The sequence below is a fragment of the Heterodontus francisci genome, chromosome 9 (assembly GCF_036365525.1).
Source record: "Heterodontus francisci isolate sHetFra1 chromosome 9, sHetFra1.hap1, whole genome shotgun sequence".
In the NCBI taxonomy this organism is placed as follows: Eukaryota; Metazoa; Chordata; class Chondrichthyes; order Heterodontiformes; family Heterodontidae; genus Heterodontus; species Heterodontus francisci.
In genome coordinates, this window is record NC_090379.1 from 116,998,127 (window position 1) to 117,021,088 (window position 22,962).

General features: G+C 45.3%; 1 protein-coding gene across 1 annotated transcript in view; it reads left to right on the forward strand.

Moving 5' to 3' along the window:
* galnt16 (UDP-N-acetyl-alpha-D-galactosamine:polypeptide N-acetylgalactosaminyltransferase 16) overlaps positions 1-15,995 on the forward strand; it is a 163,216-nt gene extending 147,221 nt beyond the window's left edge. Inside the window, exon 15 of the mRNA XM_068039764.1 lies at positions 12,834-15,995. Coding sequence (XP_067895865.1) covers positions 12,834-12,986 — 153 coding nt within the window. The 3' untranslated portion in view covers positions 12,987-15,995. The remainder of the gene's footprint in view (positions 1-12,833) is intronic.
* Positions 15,996-22,962: the final 6,967 nt, after the last annotated feature.

A 22,962-nucleotide genomic window follows, 5' to 3' on the forward strand; every position in this document is an offset into this window, starting at 1 on the left:
GTGCCAATCTTTGTGTCGTCTGCAAACTTCTTAATCACGCCCCTTACATTTACGTCCAAATCGTTCATATATACCACAAAAAGCAGGGGACCCAGTACTGAGCCCTGTGTAACACCACTGGAATCAGCCCTCCCAGTTGCTAAAACACCCATCAACAATTACCCTTTATTTCCTGCCACTGAGCCAATTTTGTAACCACCTTGCTGCATTTCCCTGGATCCCATGGGATTTTATTTTTTTAATCAGTCTGTCATTTGGGACCTTGTCAAAAGCCTTGCTAAAATCCATGTAGAACACATCAACTGCACTACCCTCGTCTATCTTCCTTGTTACCGCTTCAAAAGATTCGATCAAGTTGGTGAAACAAGATCTTCTCTTAACAAAGCCATGTTGGCTATCCTTGATTAACCTGTGCCTTTCCAAGTGACAGTTTAAACTATCTCTCAGAATAGATTCCAATAATTTTGCCCACTACTGAGGTCAGACTGACTGGCCTGTAATTATTTGGTCTATCCCTCGCTCCCTTTTTACACAGAGGTACAACGTTAGCATGAACCCCTAAACCTCCTCGGACTTCCATTGTTCCTAGCTTTTCACTGTTTGAATAATACTGTGATCTATCATTTCTTTGGGCAAAAATGGATCACCTCACACTTACCTGCGCTGAAATCCAGGATTTCTACCATAGCTTTGCCCACTCACTGACTCTATCACTGTCTCTTTGTAATTTCAATCTCCCATCTCCACTGCTTACTATCCCAGCAATCTTCGTGTCATTGGCAAACTTGAGTATGTGGCTCTCTACTGTGTTATCTTCTTCTTTGGCCTCCTTGTCTCGGGAGACAATGGTTAAGTGCCTGGAGGTGGTCAGTGGTTTGTGGAGCAGCACCTGGAGTGGCTATAAAGGCCAATACTAGAGTGACAGACTCTTCCACAGGTGCTGCAGATAAAATTGGTTGTCGGGGCTGTTACACAGTTGGCTCTCCCCTTGCGCTTCTGTCTTTTTTCCTGCCAACTGCTAAGTCTCTTCGACTCGCCACACTTTAGCCCCGCCTTTATGGCTGCCCACCAGCTCTGGCGATCGCTGGCAACTGACTCCCACGACTTGTGATCAATGTCACAGGACTTCATGTCGCGTTTGCAGATGTCTTTAAAGCGGAGACATGGACGGCCGGTAGGTCTGATACCAATGGCGAGCTCGCTGTGCAATGTGTCCTTGGGGATCCTGCCATCTTCCATGCGGCTCACATGGCCAAGCCATCTCAAGCGCCGCTGACTCAGTAGTGTGCATAAGCTGGGGATGTTGGCCGCCTCGAAGACTACTGTGTTGGAGATGCGGTCCTGCCACCTGATGCCAAGCATTCTCCGGAGGCAGCGAAGATGGAATGAATTGAGATGTCGCTCTTGGCTGACATACGTTGTCCAGGCCTCACTGCCGTAGAGCAAGGTACTGAGGACACAGGCTTGATACACTCGGTCTTTTGTGTTCCGTGTCAGTGCACCATTTTCCCATACTCTCTTGGCCAGTCCGGACATAGCAGTGGAAGCCTTTCCCATGCGCTTGTTGATTTCTGCACCGAGAGACAGGTTACTGGTGATAGTTGAGCCTAGGTAGGTGAACTCTTGAACCACTTTCAGAGCGTGGTCGCCAATATTGATGGATGGAGCATTTCTGACGTCCTGTCCCATGATGTTCGTTTTCTAGAGGCTGATGGTTAGGCCAAATTCGTTGCAGGCAGCCGCAATCCTGTCGATGAGTCTCTGCAGGCACTCTTCAGTGTGAGATGTTAATGCAGCATCGTCAGCAAAGAGGAGTTCCCTGATGAGGACTTTCCGTACTTTGGTCTTCGCTCTTAGACGGGCAAGGTTGAACAACCTGCCACCTGATCTTGTGTGGAGGAAAATTCCTTCTTCAGAGGATTTGAATGCCTGTGAGAGCAGCAGGGAGAAGAAAATCTCAAACAGTGTAGGTGCGAGAACACAGCCCTGTTTCACGCCACTCAGTATAGGAAAGGGGTCTGATGAGGCGCCGCTATGCTGAATTGTGCCTTTCATATTGTCATGGAATGAGGTGATGATATTTAGTAGCTTTGGTGGACATCCGATCTTTGCTAGTAGTCTGAAGAGACCACGTCTGCTGACGAGGTCAAAGGTTTTGGTGAGATCAATGAAAGCAACGTAGAACAAAGAACAAAGAACAAAGATAATTACAGCACAGGAACAGGCCCCTCGGCCCTCCAAGCCTGCGCCGATCCAGATCCTCTCTCTAAACATGTCGCCTATTTTCTAAGCTTCTGTATCTCTTTTCTTCCTGCCCATTCATGTATCTGTCCAGATACATCTTAAAAGACTCCATCGTGCCCGCATCTACCACCTCCGCTGGCAATGCGTTCCAGGTGCCCACCACCCTCTGCGTAAAGAACTTTCCACGCATATCCCCCCTAAACTTTTCCCCTTTCACTTTGAACTCGTGTCCTCTAGTAATTGAAACCCCCACTCTGGGAAAAAGCTTCTTGCTATCCACCCTGTCTATACCTCTCATGATTTTGTACACCTCAATCAGGTCCCCCCTCAACCTCTGTCTTTCTAATGAAAATAATCCTAATCTACTCAACCTCTCTTCATAGCTAGCGCCCTCCATACCAGGCAACATCCTGGTGAACCTCCTCTGCACCCTCTCCAAAGCATCCACATCCTTTTGATAATGTGGCGACCAGAACTGTACGCAGTATTCCAAATGTGGCCGAACCAAAGTCCTATACAACTGTAACATGACCTGCCAACTCTTGTACTCAATGCCCCGTCCGATGAAGGAAAGCATGCCGTATGCCTTCTTGACCACTCTATTTACCTGCGTTGCCACCTTCAGGGAACAGTGGACCTGAACACCCAAATCTCTCTGGACATCAATTTTCCCCAGGACTTTTCCATTTACTGTATAGTTCACTCTTGAATTGGATCTTCCAAAATGCATCACCTCGCATTTGCCCTGATTGAACTCCATCTGCCATTTCTCTGCCCAACTCTCCAATCTATCTATATTCTGCTGTATTCTCTGACAGTCCCCTTCACTATCTGCTACTCCACCAATCTTAGTGTCGTCTGCAAATTTGCTAATCAGTCCACCTATACTTTCCTCCAAATCATTAATGTATATCACAAACAACAGTGGTCCCAGCACGGATCCCTGTGGAACACCACTGGTCACACGTCTCCATTTTGAGAAACTCCCTTCTACTGCTACTCTCTGTCTCCTGTTGCCCAGCCAGTTCTTTATCCATCTAGCTAGTACACCTTGGACCCCAAGCGCCTTCACTTTCTCCATCAGCCTGCCATGGGGAACCTTATCAAACGCCTTACTGAAGTCCATGTATATGACATCGACAGCCCTTCCGTCATCAATCAACTTTGTCACTTCCTCAAAGAATTCTATTAAGTTGGTAAGACATGACCTTCCCTGCACAAAACCATGTTGCCTTTCACTGATGAGCCCATTTTCTTCCAAATGGGAATAGATCCTATCCCTCAGTATCTTCTCCAGCAGCTTCCCTACCACTGACGTCAGGCTCACCGGTCTATAATTACCTGGCTTATCCCTGCTACCCTTCTTAAACAAGGGGACAACATTAGCAATTCTCCAGTCCTCCGGGACCTCACCCGTGTTTAAGGATGCTGCAAAGATATCTGTTAAGGCCCCAGCTATTTCCTCTCTCGCTTCCCTCAGTAACCTGGGATAGATCCCATCCGGACCTGGGGACTTGTCCACCTTAATGCCCTTTAGAATACCCAACACTTCCTCCCTCCTTATGCCGACTTGACCGAGAGTAATCAAACATCTGTTCCTAACCTCAACATCCGTCATGTCCCTCTCCTCGGTGAATACCGATGCAAAGTACTCGTTTAGAATCTCACCCATTTTCTCTGAGTCCAAGCATAACATTCCTCCTTTGTCCTTTAGTGGGCCAATCCTTTCTCTAGATACCCTCTTTCTCCTTATATATGAATAAAAGGCTTTGGGATTTTCCTTAACCCTGTTTGCTAAAGATATTTCATGACCCCTTTTAGCCCTCTTAATTCCTCGTTTCAGATTGGTCCTACATTCCCGATATTCTTTCAAAGCTTCGTCTTTCATCAGCCGCCTAGACCTTATGTATGCTTCCTTTTTCCTCTTAGCTAGTCTCACAATTTCACCTGTCATCCATGGTTCCCTAATCTTGCCATTTCTATCCCTCATTTTCACAGGAACATGTCTCTCCTGCACGCTAATCAACCTCTCTTTAAAAGCCTCCCACATATCACATGTGGATTTACCTTCAAACAGCTGCTCCCAATCTACATTTCCCAGCTCCTGCCGAATTTTGGTATAGTTGGCCTTCCCCCAATTTAGCACTCTTCCTTTTGGACCACTCTCGTCTTTGTCCATGAGTATTTTAAAGCTTACGGAATTGTGATCACTATTCCCAAAGTAGTCCCCTACTGAAACTTCAACAACCTGGCCGGGCTCATTCCCCAACACCAGGTCCAGTATGGCCCCTTCCCGAGTTGGACTATTTACATACTGCTCTAGAAAACCCTCCTGGATGCTCCTTACAAATTCTGCTCCATCTGGACCTCTAACATTAAGCGAATCCCAGTCAATGTTGGGAAAATTAAAATCTCCTATCACCACCACCCTGTTGCTCCTACATCTTTCCATAATCTGTTTACATATTTGTACCTCTATCTCACGCTCGCTGTTGGGAGGCCTGTAGTACAGCCCCAACATTGTTACCGCACCCTTCCTATTTCTGAGTTCTGTCCATATTGCCTCACTGCTCGAGTCCTCCATAGTGCCCTCCTTCAGCACAGCTGTGATATCCTCTTTGACCAGTAATGCAACTCCTCCACCCCTTTTACCTCCCTCTCTATCCCGCCTGAAGCATCGATATCCTGGGATATTTAGTTGCCAATCATGCCCTTCCCTCAACCAGGTCTCAGTAATAGCAATAACATCATACTCCCAGGTACTAATCCAAGCCCTAAGTTCATCTGCCTTACCAACTACACTTCTTGCATTAAAACAAATGCACCTCAGACCACCAGTCCCTTTATATTCATCATCTGCTCCCTGCCTGCTCTTCCCCTTAGTCACACTGACTTCATTATCTAGTTCCTTACAGGCTTTTGTTACTACCTCCTTACTGTCAACTGACCTCAATTGGTTCCCATCCCCCTGCCACATTAGTTTAAACCCTCCCCAACAGCGTTAGCAAAAGCACCTCCAAGGACATTGGTTCCAGTCCGGCCCAGGTGTAGACCGTCCAATTTGTAATAGTCCCACCTCCCCCAGAACCGGTCCCAATGTCCCAAAAATCTGAACCCCTCCTTCCTGCACCATCTCTCAAGCCACGCATTCATCCTGACTATTCTTTCATTTTTACTCTGACTATCACGTGGCACTGGTAGTAATCCTGAGATTACTACCTCTGAGGTCCTACTTTTTAACCTGGCTCCTAACTCCCTAAACTCTGCTTGTAGGACCTCATCCCGTTTTTTACCTATATCATTAGTGCCTATGTGCACAATGACAACTGGCTGTTCACCCTCCCCCTTTAGAATGTTCTGTAGCCGATCTGAGACGTCCCTGACCCGTGCACCTGGGAGGCAACATACCATTCGGGAGCCTCGTTTTCGACCACAGAACCGCCTATCTACTCCCCTTACAATCGAATCCCCTACGACTATAGCCCTTCCACTCTTTTTCCCGCCCTTCTGAGCAGCAGAGCCAGCCACGGTGCCATGGACCTGGCTACTGCTGCCTTCCCCTGGTGAGCCATCTCCCTCAACAGTATCCAAAACGGTATACTTGTTTTGGAGGGAGATGACCGCAGGGGACTCCTGCGCTGCCTTCCTGCTCTTTCTCTGCCTTTTGGTCACCCATTCCCTTTCTCCCTCAGCAATCCTAATCTGCAGTGTGACCAATTCACTAAACGTGCTATCCACGACCTCCTCAGCATCGCGCATGCTCCAAAGTGAGTCCATCCGCAGCTCGAGAGCCGTCATGCGGTCTAACAAGAGCTGCAGCTGGACACACTTCCTGCACGTGAAGGAGTCAGGGTCATCAGCCATGTCCCTGAGCTCCCACATTGAGCAAGAGGAGCATGATACGGGTCTGAGATCTCCTGCCATTTTTAATCTTAAGTTTAAACTTAGTTAAATGAAAAAGGAACGAAAAGTTTTTACCAATCACAATAAAACCGGAGAAATCGAAAAAGCCTTACCTTATAAACACCCCACCGAGTCCTTTTTTTTTTGGTTAGAGGAGGAGGGCGGGTGGGAGACACTACAAGTGTGGTGTCTCAGGTTCAGAAACCGCCCAAATATATAGTGTTTTACTTACCCAGCAGCCCCCTGGCCTCCGCCGAAAAACACAAGGAAATTAAATTTACTTTCAAACTGACTTTCCCAGCTGCTCACTCGCTCACACGCTGCTCCCGAAAAAGCTGCTGCACTGAAAGGAAAGTTATTTTAAACCGCCCAAATATATAGTGTTTTACTTACCCAGCAGCCCCCTGGCCTCCGCCGAAAAACACAAGGAAATTAAATTTACTTTCAAACTGACTTTCCCAGCTGCTCACTCGCTCACACGCTGCTCCCGAAAAAGCTGCTGCACTGAAAGGAAAGTTATTTTAAACCGCCCAAATATATAGTGTTTTACTTACCCAGCAGCCCCCTGGCCTCCGCCGAAAAACAAAAGGAAATTAAATTTACTTTCAAACTGACTTTCCCAGCTGCTCACTCGCTCACGCGCTGCTCCCGAAAAAGCTGCTGCACTGAAAGGAAAGTTATTTTAAACCGCCCAAATATATAGTGTTTTACTTACCCAGCAGCCCCCTGGCCTCCGCCGAAAAACACAAGGAAATTAAATTTACTTTCAAACTGACTTTCCCAGCTGCTCACTCGCTCACACGCTGCTCCCGAAAAAGCTGCTGCACTGAAAGGAAAGTTATTTTAAACCGCCCAAATATATAGTGTTTTACTTACCCAGCAGCCCCCTGGCCTCCGCCGAAAAACACAAGGAAATTAAATTTACTTTCAAACTGACTTTCCCAGCTGCTCACTCGCTCACACGCTGCTCCCGAAAAAGCTGCTGCACTGAAAGGAAAGTTATTTTAAACCGCCCAAATATATAGTGTTTTACTTACCCAGCAGCCCCCTGGCCTCCGCCGAAAAACACAAGGAAATTAAATTTACTTTCAAACTGACTTTCCCAGCTGCTCACTCGCTCACACGCTGCTCCCGAAAAAGCTGCTGCACTGAAAGGAAAGTTATTTTAAACCGCCCAAATATATAGTGTTTTACTTACCCAGCAGCCCCCTGGCCTCCACCGAAAAACACAAGGAAATTAAATTTACTTTCAAACTGACTTTCCCAGCTGCTCACTCGCTCACACGCTGCTCCCGAAAAAGCTGCTGCACTGAAAGGAAAGTTATTTTAAACCGCCCAAATATATAGTGTTTTACTTACCCAGCAGCCCCCTGGCCTCCGCCGAAAAACACAAGGAAATTAAATTTACTTTCAAACTGACTTTCCCAGCTGCTCACTCGCTCACACGCTGCTCCCGAAAAAGCTGCTGCACTGAAAGGAAAGTTATTTTAAACCGCCCAAATATATAGTGTTTTACTTACCCAGCAGCCCCCTGGCCTCCGCCGAAAAACACAAGGAAATTAAATTTACTTTCAAACTGACTTTCCCAGCTGCTCACTCGCTCACGCGCTGCTCCCGAAAAAGCTGTTGCACTGAAAGGAAAGTTATTTTAAACCGCCCAAATATATAGTGTTTTACTTACCCAGCAGCCCCCTGGCCTCCGCCGAAAAACACAAGGAAATTAAATTTACTTTCAAACTGACTTTCCCAGCTGCTCACTCGCTCACGCGCTGCTCCCGAAAAAGCTGCTGCACTGAAAGGAAAGTTATTTTAAACCGCCCAAATATATAGTGTTTTACTTACCCAGCAGCCCCCTGGCCTCCGCCGAAAAACACAAGGAAATAAAATTTACTTTCAAACTGACTTTCCCAGCTGCTCACTCGCTCACACGCTGCTCCCGAAAAAGCTGCTGCACTGAAAGGAAAGTTATTTTAAACCGCCCAAATATATAGTGTTTTACTTACCCAGCAGCCCCCTGGCCTCCGCCGAAAAACAAAAGGAAATTAAATTTACTTTCAAACTGACTTTCCCAGCTGCTCACTCGCTCACGCGCTGCTCCCGAAAAAGCTGCTGCACTGAAAGGAAAGTTATTTTAAACCGCCCAAATATATAGTGTTTTACTTACCCAGCAGCCCCCTGGCCTCCGCCGAAAAACACAAGGAAATTAAATTTACTTTCAAACTGACTTTCCCAGCTGCTCACTCGCTCACACGCTGCTCCCGAAAAAGCTGCTGCACTGAAAGGAAAGTTATTTTAAACCGCCCAAATATATAGTGTTTTACTTACCCAGCGGCCCCCTGGCCTCCGCCGAAAAACAAAAGGAAATTAAATTTACTTTCAAACTGACTTTCCCAGCTGCTCACTCGCTCACGCGCTGCTCCCGAAAAAGCTGCTGCACTGAAAGGAAAGTTATTTTAAACCGCCCAAATATATAGTGTTTTACTTACCCAGCAGCCCCCTGGCCTCCGCCGAAAAACACAAGGAAATTAAATTTACTTTCAAACTGACTTTCCCAGCTGCTCACTCGCTCACACGCTGCTCCCGAAAAAGCTGCTGCACTGAAAGGAAAGTTATTTTAAACCGCCCAAATATATAGTGTTTTACTTACCCAGCAGCCCCCTGGCCTCCGCCGAAAAACACAAGGAAATTAAATTTACTTTCAAACTGACTTTCCCAGCTGCTCACTCGCTCACACGCTGCTCCCGAAAAAGCTGCTGCACTGAAAGGAAAGTTATTTTAAACCGCCCAAATATATAGTGTTTTACTTACCCAGCAGCCCCCTGGCCTCCGCCGAAAAACACAAGGAAATTAAATTTACTTTCAAACTGACTTTCCCAGCTGCTCACTCGCTCACACGCTGCTCCCGAAAAAGCTGCTGCACTGAAAGGAAAGTTATTTTAAACCGCCCAAATATATAGTGTTTTACTTACCCAGCAGCCCCCTGGCCTCCACCGAAAAACACAAGGAAATTAAATTTACGTTCAAACTGACTTTCCCAGCTGCTCACTCGCTCACACGCTGCTCCCGAAAAAGCTGCTGCACTGAAAGGAAAGTTATTTTAAACCGCCCAAATATATAGTGTTTTACTTACCCAGCAGCCCCCTGGCCTCCGCCGAAAAACACAAGGAAATTAAATTTACTTTCAAACTGACTTTCCCAGCTGCTCACTCGCTCACACGCTGCTCCCGAAAAAGCTGCTGCACTGAAAGGAAAGTTATTTTAAACCGCCCAAATATATAGTGTTTTACTTACCCAGCAGCCCCCTGGCCTCCGCCGAAAAACACAAGGAAATTAAATTTACTTTCAAACTGACTTTCCCAGCTGCTCACTCGCTCACACGCTGCTCCCGAAAAAGCTGCTGCACTGAAAGGAAAGTTATTTTAAACCGCCCAAATATATAGTGTTTTACTTACCCAGCAGCCCCCTGGCCTCCGCCGAAAAACAAAAGGAAATTAAATTTCCTCTGTTGTTCTCGCCATTTCTCCTGTAGCTGACGAAGGGAGAACAGCACGTCAGCATGAACATCTCCCACTGTTCATCTGTAGTTTTACCCATTAACAGTTTGACCAGGTTGCTGCTGTCAGTCCCGTTAAACCAGGATTGTCCAACATACGGCCCACAGGCCAGGATCCGGCCCACCAAAGGTTCCCACCCAGTCTATAGATGTAAACTGTACCCAGGCCATTCCTCAAACTCACCAGGGGTCCGTTACTGGAGATGAGAAACTTCCCTTTGGCTTCTTGCAGACCGGCTTTTAAAAATAATCAGTTTCACAGCTGAGAGTTGCTAACGTCGGGAACAGCTGTTTCCCAACTTCAGACAGATTCGGGGTTTTCCGATGGGCTTTTAAAAAACGCCAAATCTGTCCTGATGTCAGCAACTATCAGCTGTGAAACTGACTTGAGATTTTTTAAAAAACTGATCAACCACCTACTGAGCGTTCCTGCTCTCTGCAACTGTCAGCAAGAGACAGACACAGAAAGAGGGATAGAGGGAGAAAGGGGGACAGAGAGAGAGAGGAAGAGGGGGACAGGGAGTGAGAGAGAGGGGGCATAGAGAAAGAGAGGGGGGGGCAGGAAGAGAGGGGGCAGAGAGGGAAGTGAAGGGGCAGAGAGGGAAGAGAGAGGGCAGAGAGGGGGGGAAAAGAGATAGAGGGAGTGAGAGTGATCAAGATCACTCCTGACAGAATGACATCTATCCAGAATACTCTGCATCCCGACATGAAGCATGCGGACAGATATTGACTACTTGTGCAAGCACAAAAATGCCAGGTTTCTTACTAAATCAGTGTCAAACATAGTGAAGAGAAAGTAAGTCTTCTCATTTAAAGCTTCTTCTCAAAAATGTACATTTGTTGCTGTTTTGATTAGTAGTAAGATAAATTTTAATGCCTTTATCTTTCTGCAATTGTCTCACCGGCCCCCGATGTAAGACAAAAATTGTAATGTGGCCCCCCGCGTGAAAATTGAACAACCTTGTGTTGAAGATTAGCCTTACCAAAACCTAGTACTGTACTGAAGTGTTCTCAAGTCCCATTCTTCACACTCACACCATTTGTTACATTAGCTATTATTTATGCTGACAAGCCAGACAATTATTTTAATGGCTTTCAGGATTGAGGGCACCATTTTCAATTAAATAGATGCCAATATGGGAGGACGGATGGAACTGTCTCACTTGAAGGTTATTGCCAAGAATTTTAAGAAGATTAAAAGGTAGAATTAAACAATTATCGACTGTTTAATTTTTCTCTCTCTCTTTCATTTAAATATCATGAACCTAAAGTGAGCTCAGTAGTCAGAAATTAGATTTCATCAATAGAAGCACATGAGTAAGTCCTCACAAGATGTCAGCTGTGACTCAGTGGGAAACACTGTCACCTCTCAGTTAGACGGTAGTGGGTTCAAGTCCCACTCCAGAGTGCAAAATCCAGCCTGACATTTGGAGGTACAGTCTTTCAGCTGAGGTCCTGTCAGATTAACATAAAATGTAACATACACTATTTCAAAGAGCAAAAGGGGAGTTCCCCATGGTGCCCCAGCCAATGTTTATCCCTCAACTGACATCATCTACTCATTCCTGCTTGCTGTGTGTAAATTGGGGGTTGCTGTTTTTACTACAGTAATAGTGCAGTAGCATAGTGGTTATGTTACTGAACTAATAACCCAGAGGCCTGCACTAATGATCAGGAGATGTGAGTTCAGATCCCACCACAACAGCTGGAGGAATTTACATTCAATTAAATAAATCTGGAATAAAACGCTAGTCTCAGTAATGGTGACCATGAAACTACTGGATTGTAGTAAAAACCCACCTGATTCACTAACCTGTTTTAGGGAAGAAAATCTGCTGTCGTTGCCCAGTTTGTCTTTTATGTGACACGAGACTCTCAGTAATGTTGTCGACTCAGAACTGCCCTCTAAAATAGCCCAGTAAGCCACTCAGCTGTATCAAACTGCTGTGACAAAGGACTGAGGAAAGCTCCATTCTGTTGGACCGTGCTGTACCACCTGTCCTTTGTGGAAAAGTTTGTGCAGAAAAACACCTTTTGACCACAAGTCCATCAGGCAGTGGTTTGCACATAACGTCCTTGAGGCCCTGCGGAAAAAGGAGATGGTGGATCCGGTCGGATAGTTCCCCGAGCTTACAGTCAAACTCATTTGGCAGAATGCCTCATTGCCAGAACTGTCAAAAAAGCACCAAGACATAGCTTGTCTGGCGGTGAGAAGGGCCCTCCCTGTCAGATCCTTCCTGCACGCTTGGACTCTCATCGCCTCTGCATGCTGCCCACGAGGCAGCTGCAGTGGGGGAAGAGACTGTCCTTCACCTCCTTCTGGAATGTGCCTTTGCAAAGTCGGTCTGGAAAGAGATGCAGTGGTTTTTGTTGAGGTCCATTCCGAGCAGCTCTGTAACGAGGACTCCGTGCCCTACGGGCTGTTCCCAGGGACGCAGAACGAGATAAACATCAACTGCTGCTGGAGGACTACCAACTCGGTCAAAGACACTGGTTAGTTTGCCCGAAACTTGTTCATCTTCCAGCGCAAAGAGCTGTCCATGACCGAGTGTTGCAGACTGGCATATTCCAAGGTCCAGGACTGCGTGCTGAGCGATACACTAAAGCTTGGGGCAGCCATCACAAAGACTCAATGGGGAAAGGTCCTCCTGCCATAGTATAACAAGGGGCTGGAACCCATGTAAAACCCCTCAGGCTGTATGCAGCAGAAAGTGTTTTTGCTACGTAATGCAAACGTACATTGTATATAAAATGGGATGGCAAGAATTGTGAGGCACCTCATGTTCGATATTGAAAGAAACTGACCTTCTTTGCACTTACTGAAATGTCCACTGAGTTGTTTGGTAATGTACTTTTTTAATACAAATTATATGAATAAAGTATATTTTTGGGAAAAAAAAGCTATGGCAAAGGACTGCGGCAGTTCAAAAGGTGGCTCACCTTTTTAAGGGCAATAAAGACTGGCCTTGCCAGTGATGCCCATATCCCACGTATGTTTTTCAACAGACTACATTTCAAAAGTATTTTGTTGTCTGTGAAACAATTTGGGAAATCCTGAGGTTGCAAACAGACACTGTGTAAATACTTACTTTAAAAATCCTGTGTGTAACAATGTCTTCATTGTTTATTTCAGAAATGGAAGCTGAAGGGTTCGGCCATCCAGCACCTCATAACCGGTGCCTGCCTGGACAGCCAAGGAGCCAGGACCGAACCCAACCGGGTGGGGACCACACCCTGTCAACCCGAGCTCAACAGCCAACAGTGGGAGCGGCTGCAGGTCACGTGACACCGGAAGCTGTGTTCCCCCCTATTAAACGTGCATGGACTTGAAGGGGGTTTAAAAATTTGTGTAAATACATGTTCACTGCAGACACAGGATTAAACAAGGTCAGAAAGCTACAGCAGGTACTAGCCGCACAGCAACTGAGAAGAAACAATTGGACAGGATGCTCAATACAGTTCATTATGGATGCTGCTGGAGTTGTCGAAAGGAGACATCGCGTACAAAAAGACCACATACCATCCTTTGTCTGGAGCTGCCGTGTACAACAGCAGCATTTTACTTCTTCCCTCCCAAATTTACAAGTTTACTGCATTGATTCGCAGAATCACTCACTAACTTTTAGAAAGCTGGGAATGATTCCAAGTCAAGGTAAAACTGATAGAGTCATACAGCACTGAAACAGGCCCTTCAGCCCACCGAGTCTGTGCCAACCATCAACCATCCATTTATACTAATCCCACATTAATCCCATGTCCCCTACCACATCCCCACCATTCTCCTACCACCTGCCTACACTAGGGGCAATTTACAATGGCCAATTTACCTATCAACCTGCAAGTCTTTGGCTGTGGGAGGAAACTGGAGCACCCGGCAGAAACCCACACGGAGAACTTGCAAACTCCACACAGACAGTACCCAGAACTGAACCCAGGTTGCTGGAGCTGTGAGGCTGCGGTGCTAACCACTGCACTACTGTGCCGCCTAACTATGCTCTCACAACTAGGGTTGCCAAGTCTAGTTGGACTTTTCCCATCAGTTTATCACAGGATCTACTGCCATCAACAGCCCAGCCCCCAGGCTCCCCCAATGAGTCACCCGATACACCCATCCTGATGAGTGCTCCACCTTCCCATACCAATTCCCAACAGATCCTTTGTTACCTGGTCAGCAGTCAAGATCTCCACTCAAATGACTCTGCCCCCACCATCTCCAATATTAATAAATGAAACGTTTAAGAAATTGAGAAGCGCACACAATACTTTTTTAATGCCCCTGTAAATTTTAGAAATGTATACAATTTACAGCACAGAAGGAGGCCATTCGGCCCATTAAGTCTGTGCCAAAGGAAAACAAGTTATCCAGCCTCATCCCCCTTTCCAGCTCCTGGTCTGTGGCCCTGTAGTTTACGGCACCTCAAGTGCATATCCAAGTATTTTTTAAATGTGAAGAGGGTTTCTGCCTCTACCACCCTTTCAGGCAGTGAGTTCCAGACCCACACCACCCTCCGGGTGAAAAAAATTACTGCACAACTCCCCACTAATCCTTCTACCAATTACTTTAAATCTATGCCCCCTGGTTGTTGATCTCTCTGCTATTGGAAATAGGTTCTTCCTATTTACTCTATCCGGACACCTCATAATTTTATTCACCTCATAATTTTATTCCTCTCAATTAAATCTCCCATCAGCCTCCTCTGTTACAAAGAAAACAATCCCACCCCATCTAATCTTTCCTTAGTTAAAATTCTCTATTCCTGCAACATCCTCATAAATCTCCTCTGTGCCCTGTCTAGTACGATCACATCCTTCCTATAATGCGGTGAGCAGACTGTATGCAGTACTCTAACTAGTGCTTAATTCAGTTCTAGCATAACCTTCCTGCTGTTATATTCTGTGCCTCGGCCAAGAAAGGAAAGTATCTCGTATGCTTTATTAATCACCTTATCTACCTGTCCTGCTACATTCAGTGATCTGGACGTGCACTCCAAGGTCCCTTTGTTCCTCTACACTTACAGTCATAGAGTTATACAGCACAGAAACAGGCCCTTTCGGCCCATTGTGGCCGTGCTGACCATCAAGCACCTATCTATTCTAATCCCGTTTTCCAGCACTTGGCCTGTAGCCTTGTATGCTATGGCATTTCAAGTGCTCATCTAAATACTTCTTAAATGTTGTGAGGGTTCCTGCCTCTATCACCCCTTCAGGCAGTGTGTTCCAGATTCCAACCACCCTCTGGGTGAAATGTTTTTTCCTCAAATCCCCTCTAAATCTCCTGCCTCTTACCTTAAATCTATGCCCCCGGTTATTGACCCCTCCGCTAAGGGAAAAAGTTTCTTCCTATCTAACCTCTCAATGCCCCTCATAATTCTGTATACCTCAATCATGTCCCCCCTCAGCCTTCTCTGCTCTAAGGAAAACGACCCTAGACTTTTTAGTCTCTCTTCATAGCTGAAATGCTCCAGCCCAGGCAACATCCTGGTGAATCTCCTCTGCTCCCTCTCCAGTGCAATCACATCCTTCCTATAATGTGGTGCCCAGAACTGTACACAGTACTCCAGCTGTGGCTTAACTAGCGTTTTATACAACTCCATCATAACCTCCCTGCTCTTATATTCTATGCCCCGCTGATAAGGGCAAGTTTCCCATATGCCTTCCTAACCACCGTATCTACCTGTGCTGCTGCCTTCAGTGATCTATGGACAAGTACACCAAGGTCCCTCTGACCTTCTGTACTTCCTAAAGTCCTACCATCCATTGTATATTCCCTTGCCTTGTTCGTCCTCCCAAAATGCATCACCTCACACTTCTCAGGATTAAACTCCATTTGCCACTGCTCTGCCCATCTTACCAGCCCATCTACATCGTCCTGTAATCTAAGGCTTTCCTCCTCACTATTTACGACACCACCAATTTTCCTGTCATCTGCGAACTTACTTATCCTACCTCCTATATTCACGTATATATATACTTCAGTATCCTACCATGTATTGTGTATTCTTTTGCCTTGTTTGCCCTCCCCAAATGTACTACTTCACACTTCTCCAGATTGAATTTGATTTGCCACTTTTCTGCCCACCTAATCAGTCCACTGATATCTTCCTGCGGTTTCCAGCTTTACATCCAATATACAGCACTGAAACTAATAGTAGTAAGGCTTATTAGATTGGCTGGTGAGTATTTCCTACTAATTCTGTTAGGAGCAGGTACGAAATGTGTCTGGGGGTCTGTTACTATCTTCACCTGGTCTTATTGTAACAGGGTTTAATTTTAAACACATTGTGTTTTGAGCTCCCCCTTTGTGAATCCTTGTTCACAACTTTCCAATTATAAGGCAAAGAAATGAACACAAGCAGGCTTTCTTTTATTTAAAGAAGAAAGATGAAATTTATTCAACCCTAAACTCTAATGTGGTTAATGCCTATGGATATATAACATGCCCACTCTAGCATGCACATGCGATACACACATACACATATGGGAAGAAAAGATAAGCAGAACCGTCTGAGGCAATATCTTGTTACTGTTTCTCAAACTCGCTGTAGTCCTTGATTGAAGATATGGTCTTGCATTTCGTTGGGGCCCAGGATTGGCCTTAAACCTTGTTCACGTAGGAGACTGTTCTCTTTGAGTTTCCATGTCTTCACAAGATTCAGTTCCGTGGGAAAGAGATGGAAGCAGGCAGACAGGAGAGGAGATGTCCTCAGTCTATGAGCACACGGCGTTCTCTGTTCCAATTCCTTTGTTGGGAGTTCGAATTCAAAAACGTTCCCAGGTTGTCCAGCAGGTTAGACATGTGACTGGCTCCTTAAATGGAACAGTCTCTCCTGCGAGGTTTGTGGATTGCACCTTAGCAGTCTCTGGAATTCTAGCTCCCCCCACCTTCAATGTCTGGTAATCAAAACGTCATTGTTGGTTGAATGAGTCAGAGCATGGCCCTTTGGCCCTTGTTCCAACAGTGTCTGTTACTATGGAAATGTCTTTCCGGTCAGGGGCTTGCAATTTTCAGCTTTAATGTTCATGTGGCGAAATCACGTGTGCCTCATTCTTGGCAGGTGGTGGGGGCGTTTGCCTGACAATTACTATTAATATTGGTAAGATTTATTACTACTAGTGAGGTTAGTACTACTATTGGTAATATTTTAGCATTGGTAGTTATTACTTATTACTTATTATTGGTAGTTAGTTATTGGTAGTAGTAGCAGGGTTTAGTTGTATTATCAAGGTTTGTTATCTCAGAGGAATGGCAGGGCTGCTCAAACCACTGGAGCTATGTGGAAACTCCAGGACACTTCCCATGTTGGATAACCATATGTGCAGGAAGTGTCGTTAGTTGCAGCAGCGGCAGCTCTGGGTTTTGGAACTTGAGCAGCAGCTAGTGTCACTGCGGTGCATCTGTGAAGTTGAGAGCTTCATGGATAGCACGTTTAAGAGTATGCAGGCAGAGAGGCAATGGGTGACCACCAGACAGTCAAGAAGAAACAAGCAGGTAGTACAGGAGGCCGCACCCCACCCCCCCCCCACCCCCCCCCCCACGAGTGCATCTCGGTCTCCAACAGATATTCAGTTCTGAATACTGAGGAAAGTGATAGTGCAGATGAATGCTTGGCTAGAAAGATAGTGCAGGAGGGAGGGCTTTAGATTCCTGGGACATTAGGACTAGTTCTGGAGAAGGTGGGACCTGTACAGGCCAGACTGGTTGCACCTGAACAGAGCTGGGGCAAATTTCCTTGCGGGGCAATTTACTAGTGCTATTGGGGAGGGTTTAAACTAACTTGGCAGGGGTCTGGGAACCAGGAGATAATACAAGAGTGGAACACCAACGTGCACAGAAAATTGGAACAGACAGATAGCACTAGAGTAGGAAATAGCCAAAGTATTAGATGGGGTCAGGGTGAGAGTGTTAGATGGTACTAGAGAAGGGAGTAGTTCCATATTAGATGGGAGTGGACCGAGAAGGACTATGATGAATGCAAAGACAGGATTACAATGCATGTGTGTAAACGCACAACGTGTGGCGAATAAGGTTGGTGAGTTACAAGCACAAATAACAGTATAGGAATATGATGTAGTGGCAATAACAGAAATGTGGCTTAAAAATGGCGAGGACTGGGCACTTAATATGCAAGGACATAAAGTGTTCAGAAAAGATAAAGAAAAAAATGGAGGTGGGTTAGCAGTCCTGATTAGGGAAGACATTGCAGTGCTGGAAAGGGAGAATGTCCTTGAAGGGACAAGGAGAGAATCCAGTTGGTTAGAGTTGAGGAGCAAAAAGGGTATGATCATACTACTAGGGGTATTCTATAGGCCTCCAAATAGGGAGAGGGAGAGAGAGATAGAGGAGCAAATCTGCAGGGAAATCAGAGATGTGCAAGAACTACAGAGTGGTGATACTGGGGGCTATAATTACCCTAATATTGATTGGGATAATTTTAGAGTAAAGGGTAAGGAGGGGGAGCAATTTCTGTAATGTGTTCAGGAGAACTTCCTTGATCAGTATGTTCTCATTCGAACTAGTAAAGAAACATTGCTGGATCTGGTGCTGGGAAGTGAGGTGGGCCAAGTGCCTGTGGGGGAGTGAGAGGCAGTAATCAGCTTATGATAAGGTTTAGACGAGTAATACAGAAAAGCAAGGAACACAATAAGGTAGAATGTTTAGATTGGAAGAGGGCTAATTTCAACATGATGAGAAGGGGTCTTGCCAGGGTAGAATGGAACCAAAGACTGACAGGTAGAGCTGTATCAGCACAATGGGTTATCTTTAAGGAAGAGATGCGTCGGGTACAGGCTAGAAACATTCCAACAAGGGTGAAAGGTAGGGGAACCAAGAACAGGGCTTCTTGGTTGACAAGGGAGATAGAGATCATGATGAAACAAAAAAAGGTGTCTGGTGCACGTCAGGTGAACTCATCAAGTGAGAACCAGGCCATATACAATAAGTTGAGAGGGGAGATGAAGAGGAAAATAAGACTAGCAAAGAGAGAGTATGAAAACAGAATGGCAGTCAACATAAAAAGGAACCCACAGATCATCTACCAGGATGTAAATAGTAAGCGAGTAGTAAGAGGAGAAATGGCCTATTAGGAACAGAGAGGGTAATATATGCCTAGAGGTGCAGGGCAAGGCTAATATACTTAACGAGTATGTTGTGTCAGTGTTCGCTAAAGAAATGGAGGCTGACAAATATATCAGTAGAAGCAGAGAGAGTGGAGGCAATGGATAGGATAAAAATTGAGAGGGGGAGGTACTGAAAAGGCTGGCTATAATTAGGGTAGATAAGTCACCTGGTCCAGATGGCTTGCATCCCAGGTTGCTAAAGGAATTGGGGATGGAGATAGCGGAAAGGGCTTCCAATCTTCCCTGGATACGGGGGGAGGTGCCAGAGGATTGGGGGGGGTGTAAGGACAGCTGTAGCAACTACAGGCCAGTTAGTTTAATATCATTGGTGGGGAAAGTTTTATAAAGAATAATCAGGAAAAATATCAACGGACACTTAAAGAGGTCCGAGTTAATTAAGGATAGCCAGCATAGATCCGTAAAAGGCAGATCATGCTTGACTAATATTGTTGTTGAAGTAACAGAGAAGGTTGGTGAAGGGAATACGGTGGATGTTGTTTATATGAACTTTAAGAAAGCATTTGATAAGGTACCATATAAAAGACTGGTTAACAAAATTGAGGCTCATGGAATAGGAGGGTCAGTGTCCAATTGGATTTTAAAAATTGGCTTAAGGACAGGAAACAGCAAGTCATTGTAAAGGATTGCTTATCAGACTGGAAGATGGTACACAGTGGTGTTCCCCAAGGGTCAGTGCTGGGACCACTTCTTTTTTGCTAAATAGAAATTACTTGGATCTTGGGATACAGAGTAGAATTTCAAAATGTGCTATTGACAACAAATCTCGAGGTGCGGCGAACAGTGAGGATGATATAAACCGCCTGCAACAGGACATAGATAGGCTAGCAGAATGGGCAGACAGGTGGCAGATGGAATTTAATACTGACAAGTGTAAGGTGATGCGTTTTGGCAGAAGGAACAGGGAGAGGCAATAGATACTTAACGGTACAGTTCTAAAGAGTGTGCAGAAACAGAGGGACCCGGGGGATCCATGTGCATAGATCTTTGAAGGTGGCAGGACATATTGAGAGAGTGGTTAGTAAAGCGTATGGGATCTTGTCCTTTATAAATAGAAGCAGTGAGTACAAAAGCAGGGAAGTCATGCTGAACCTTTATAAAGCTCTTGTTAGGCCCAAACTGGAGTACTGCATTCCGTTTTGGTCACCACATTCAGGAAGGATGTGAGGGTCCTTGAGAGGGTGAAGAGGAGATTTACTATAATGGTTCCAGGATGGGGGATTTTAGTTACAAGGTTAGGTTGGAAAAGCTGGGTTTGTTCTCCTTCAAACAAAGGAGATTGAGGGGAGATTTAATAGAAGTGTACAAGATTATGACAGGCTTAGACACGGAAAGTCATACAATGAAAAACTATTCCCATTAACAAGTGGTACAAGGACTAGGGTACACAGATTGAAAGTTTTGGGGAAAAGATGCAGGGGGAATATGAGGAAGCACTTTTGGTTTTTAAACACTCTGCGGAACCCCACTGGAAATAGCCTTCCAGTCACAAAAACACATGACCACCAAAACCCTTTGCTCCTGCCTCAGCCAATTTTGGACCCAGTTTGCCACTTTCTCTTGGCTCCAATGCGTTTTTAATTTTCTGACTAGTTTGCCATATGGAATCTTCTCAAAGGCCTCTATAAAATCCATATAGGCTACATCAAACGCACTACCCTCATAAACCATTGTTTTTACCGCCTCAAAAAATTCAAATCAAGTTAGTCAGACACAACCTTCCCTTAACAAATCCATGCTGACTGTCCTTGATTAGTATGTGCCTTTCTAAATGACGATTTATACTGTCAGAATTATTTCCGATAATTTGCCCAGGTTAGGCTGATTGGCCTCTAATTACTTGGTCTATTGCTTCCATCCTTTTTGAACAACCGTAGAACGTTAGCTTCTTCCAGTCTTCCGTGAACACGCCTGTAGCCCAAGAGGATTGGAGAATGATGGTCAGCGATTCGGCACTTTCTTCCCTTCCTTTGCTTAGCACCTTGGGATACATTTCTTCCAGGCCTGGTGATTTAGCCAGTTTCAAGGATGCTAAACATTTTAATATTTCCTCCCTCACTATATTTATGCCACTCAATATTTCACACTCTTCAGCCTTAACTACAATGTCTGCTTTATCCCCCCTTTTGTGTGAAAACAGATGGAAAGTATTCATTAAGAACTGTGCCCAGGTCTTCCACCTCCACATTGATTCACACAGATGGTCTCTAATAGGTCCTATTCTTTCCTGGTTATTCTCTTGACCTTTATTTATAAAACATCTTTGGGTTTTCCTTGATTTTACTTGACAATATTATTTTTCCTATGCTCTTTGTTTTCCTAATTTCCTTTTTAATTTCACCCCTGCACTTTTCTATACTTCTCTCAGCCTTCTGCAGTGTTGAACTCCTGGCATTTGACATGAAGTTCCCTTTTTTGCTTTATCCTACTCTATATGCTAAAGTGGGTGGTAATGACCTGGAACTCCCTGCCCATAAGGGTGGTGGAAGCGGAGATGATCAATAACATCAAACAGAAATTGGATATCCACTTGAAGGAAACAAACTTGCAGAGCTACAGGGATCAAGCAGGGGAGTGGACTGGCTGCATAGCTCCGTGGAGAGCTGGCATGGGCTCGATGGGCCGAATGGCAGCCTGCTGTATCGTAAATGATTCTAGAACAATTATGTTCTCACAAAAAAAGGGTGGGACTTCAAAATCTAGACCTACCTAATGTCATATACCCCTGCATCTCTTGCACAAAACCTTAAATCTGTGTCCCCTAGTCCTTGTACTATTTGTTAATGGGAACAGTTTTTCTTTGCCTGATTTATCTGGTTAGTTGGCATCCTTCCATCTAAGAAAGATGATGGACACGCAGCAAACAATCCTTTCAGGTAGGGTGTCTTCTCTTGGTGCACCTTTACTGATGGCTGTGAAGGCCAATCATTGAGAGGCAGGTTCTACCACAAGTGCTGTACATGAAGCTGCTAAGTGACGCTGTGAGTTTTTTTTTTGACGTTAGCGCCTGTTGCCAAGCTGCTGTAGCAACTGGTCATCGTGGTGGTGCGCACCAGTCCACAGGATGTGTCACTATTTCCCTCTTTCACCAGCTAGTGACACCCAGGTGCGATAGTTGACATTTAGGGCCTTCATGTCACGTTTGCAAGCATCCCTCAAGTGGAGCTTTGGGCACCCCACTGGTTGTCTGGCCCCGGCACCTCACCATACAGAAGGTCCTTGGGGTATGCAACCGTCTTCCATCTTGCAAACTTGTTTGATCCACTGAAGCTGCTTCAGTTCGATTAGTGCCAACACACTTGGGAGATCTGCCTTTGAGAGGACTGTGATTTTACCCGCCAGGATATACCCATGATGCATCACAGACAGCAAAGATGTAAATTATTGAGCTTCTTTTCCTGGTAGCTGTAAGTCGCCCATGTTCCACAGCCATACAGCGAGGTGCTGAGAACACAGGCCTTGTAAACCATCAGCTTGGTAAAATTGGCCTTTCCCCAGTTTAAAACGTTTACTCTTGGTCTACCTTCATCCTTTTCCATAACTACGCTAAATCTAACTGCATTATGATCACTACCACTAAAATGCTGTCCCACTGATGCCCCTTCCACCTGCCCAGCTTCATTCCCTAAAACTAAGTCCAAAACTGTCCCTTCCTACGTACTGGCTAAAAAAGTTCTCCTGAATGTACTTTAAGAATTCTTCTCCCTCTGTACCTTTGACATTTATCCCAGTTATTAGGGTAGTTGAAATCCCCTACTATTACTGTCCTATTATTTCTGTAATTCTCAGCAATTTGCCTACATATTTGCTCTTCTGTCTCTCTCTGACTGGGGGTCTGTAGTATCATCCCAGCAGCGTGATTGCCCCTTTTTGTATTCCTCAGTTCAACCCTTATCGCCTCATTTCATAACCGTTGTAGCATACCATCCCTCCTCGCAGTTGTGATTTCTTCTTTAACCAATACTGTGACTCCCTTTTTTTTTTATCCCCCTCTCTATCCCATCTTAAAACCTTGTAACCAGGAAGGTTGAGTGTCATTCCTGTCCTTCTTTAAGTCATATTTCAGTATCATCATACCTCCAAATGTCTACCTGTGCTTTCAGCTCAACTGTCTTATTCACCAGATT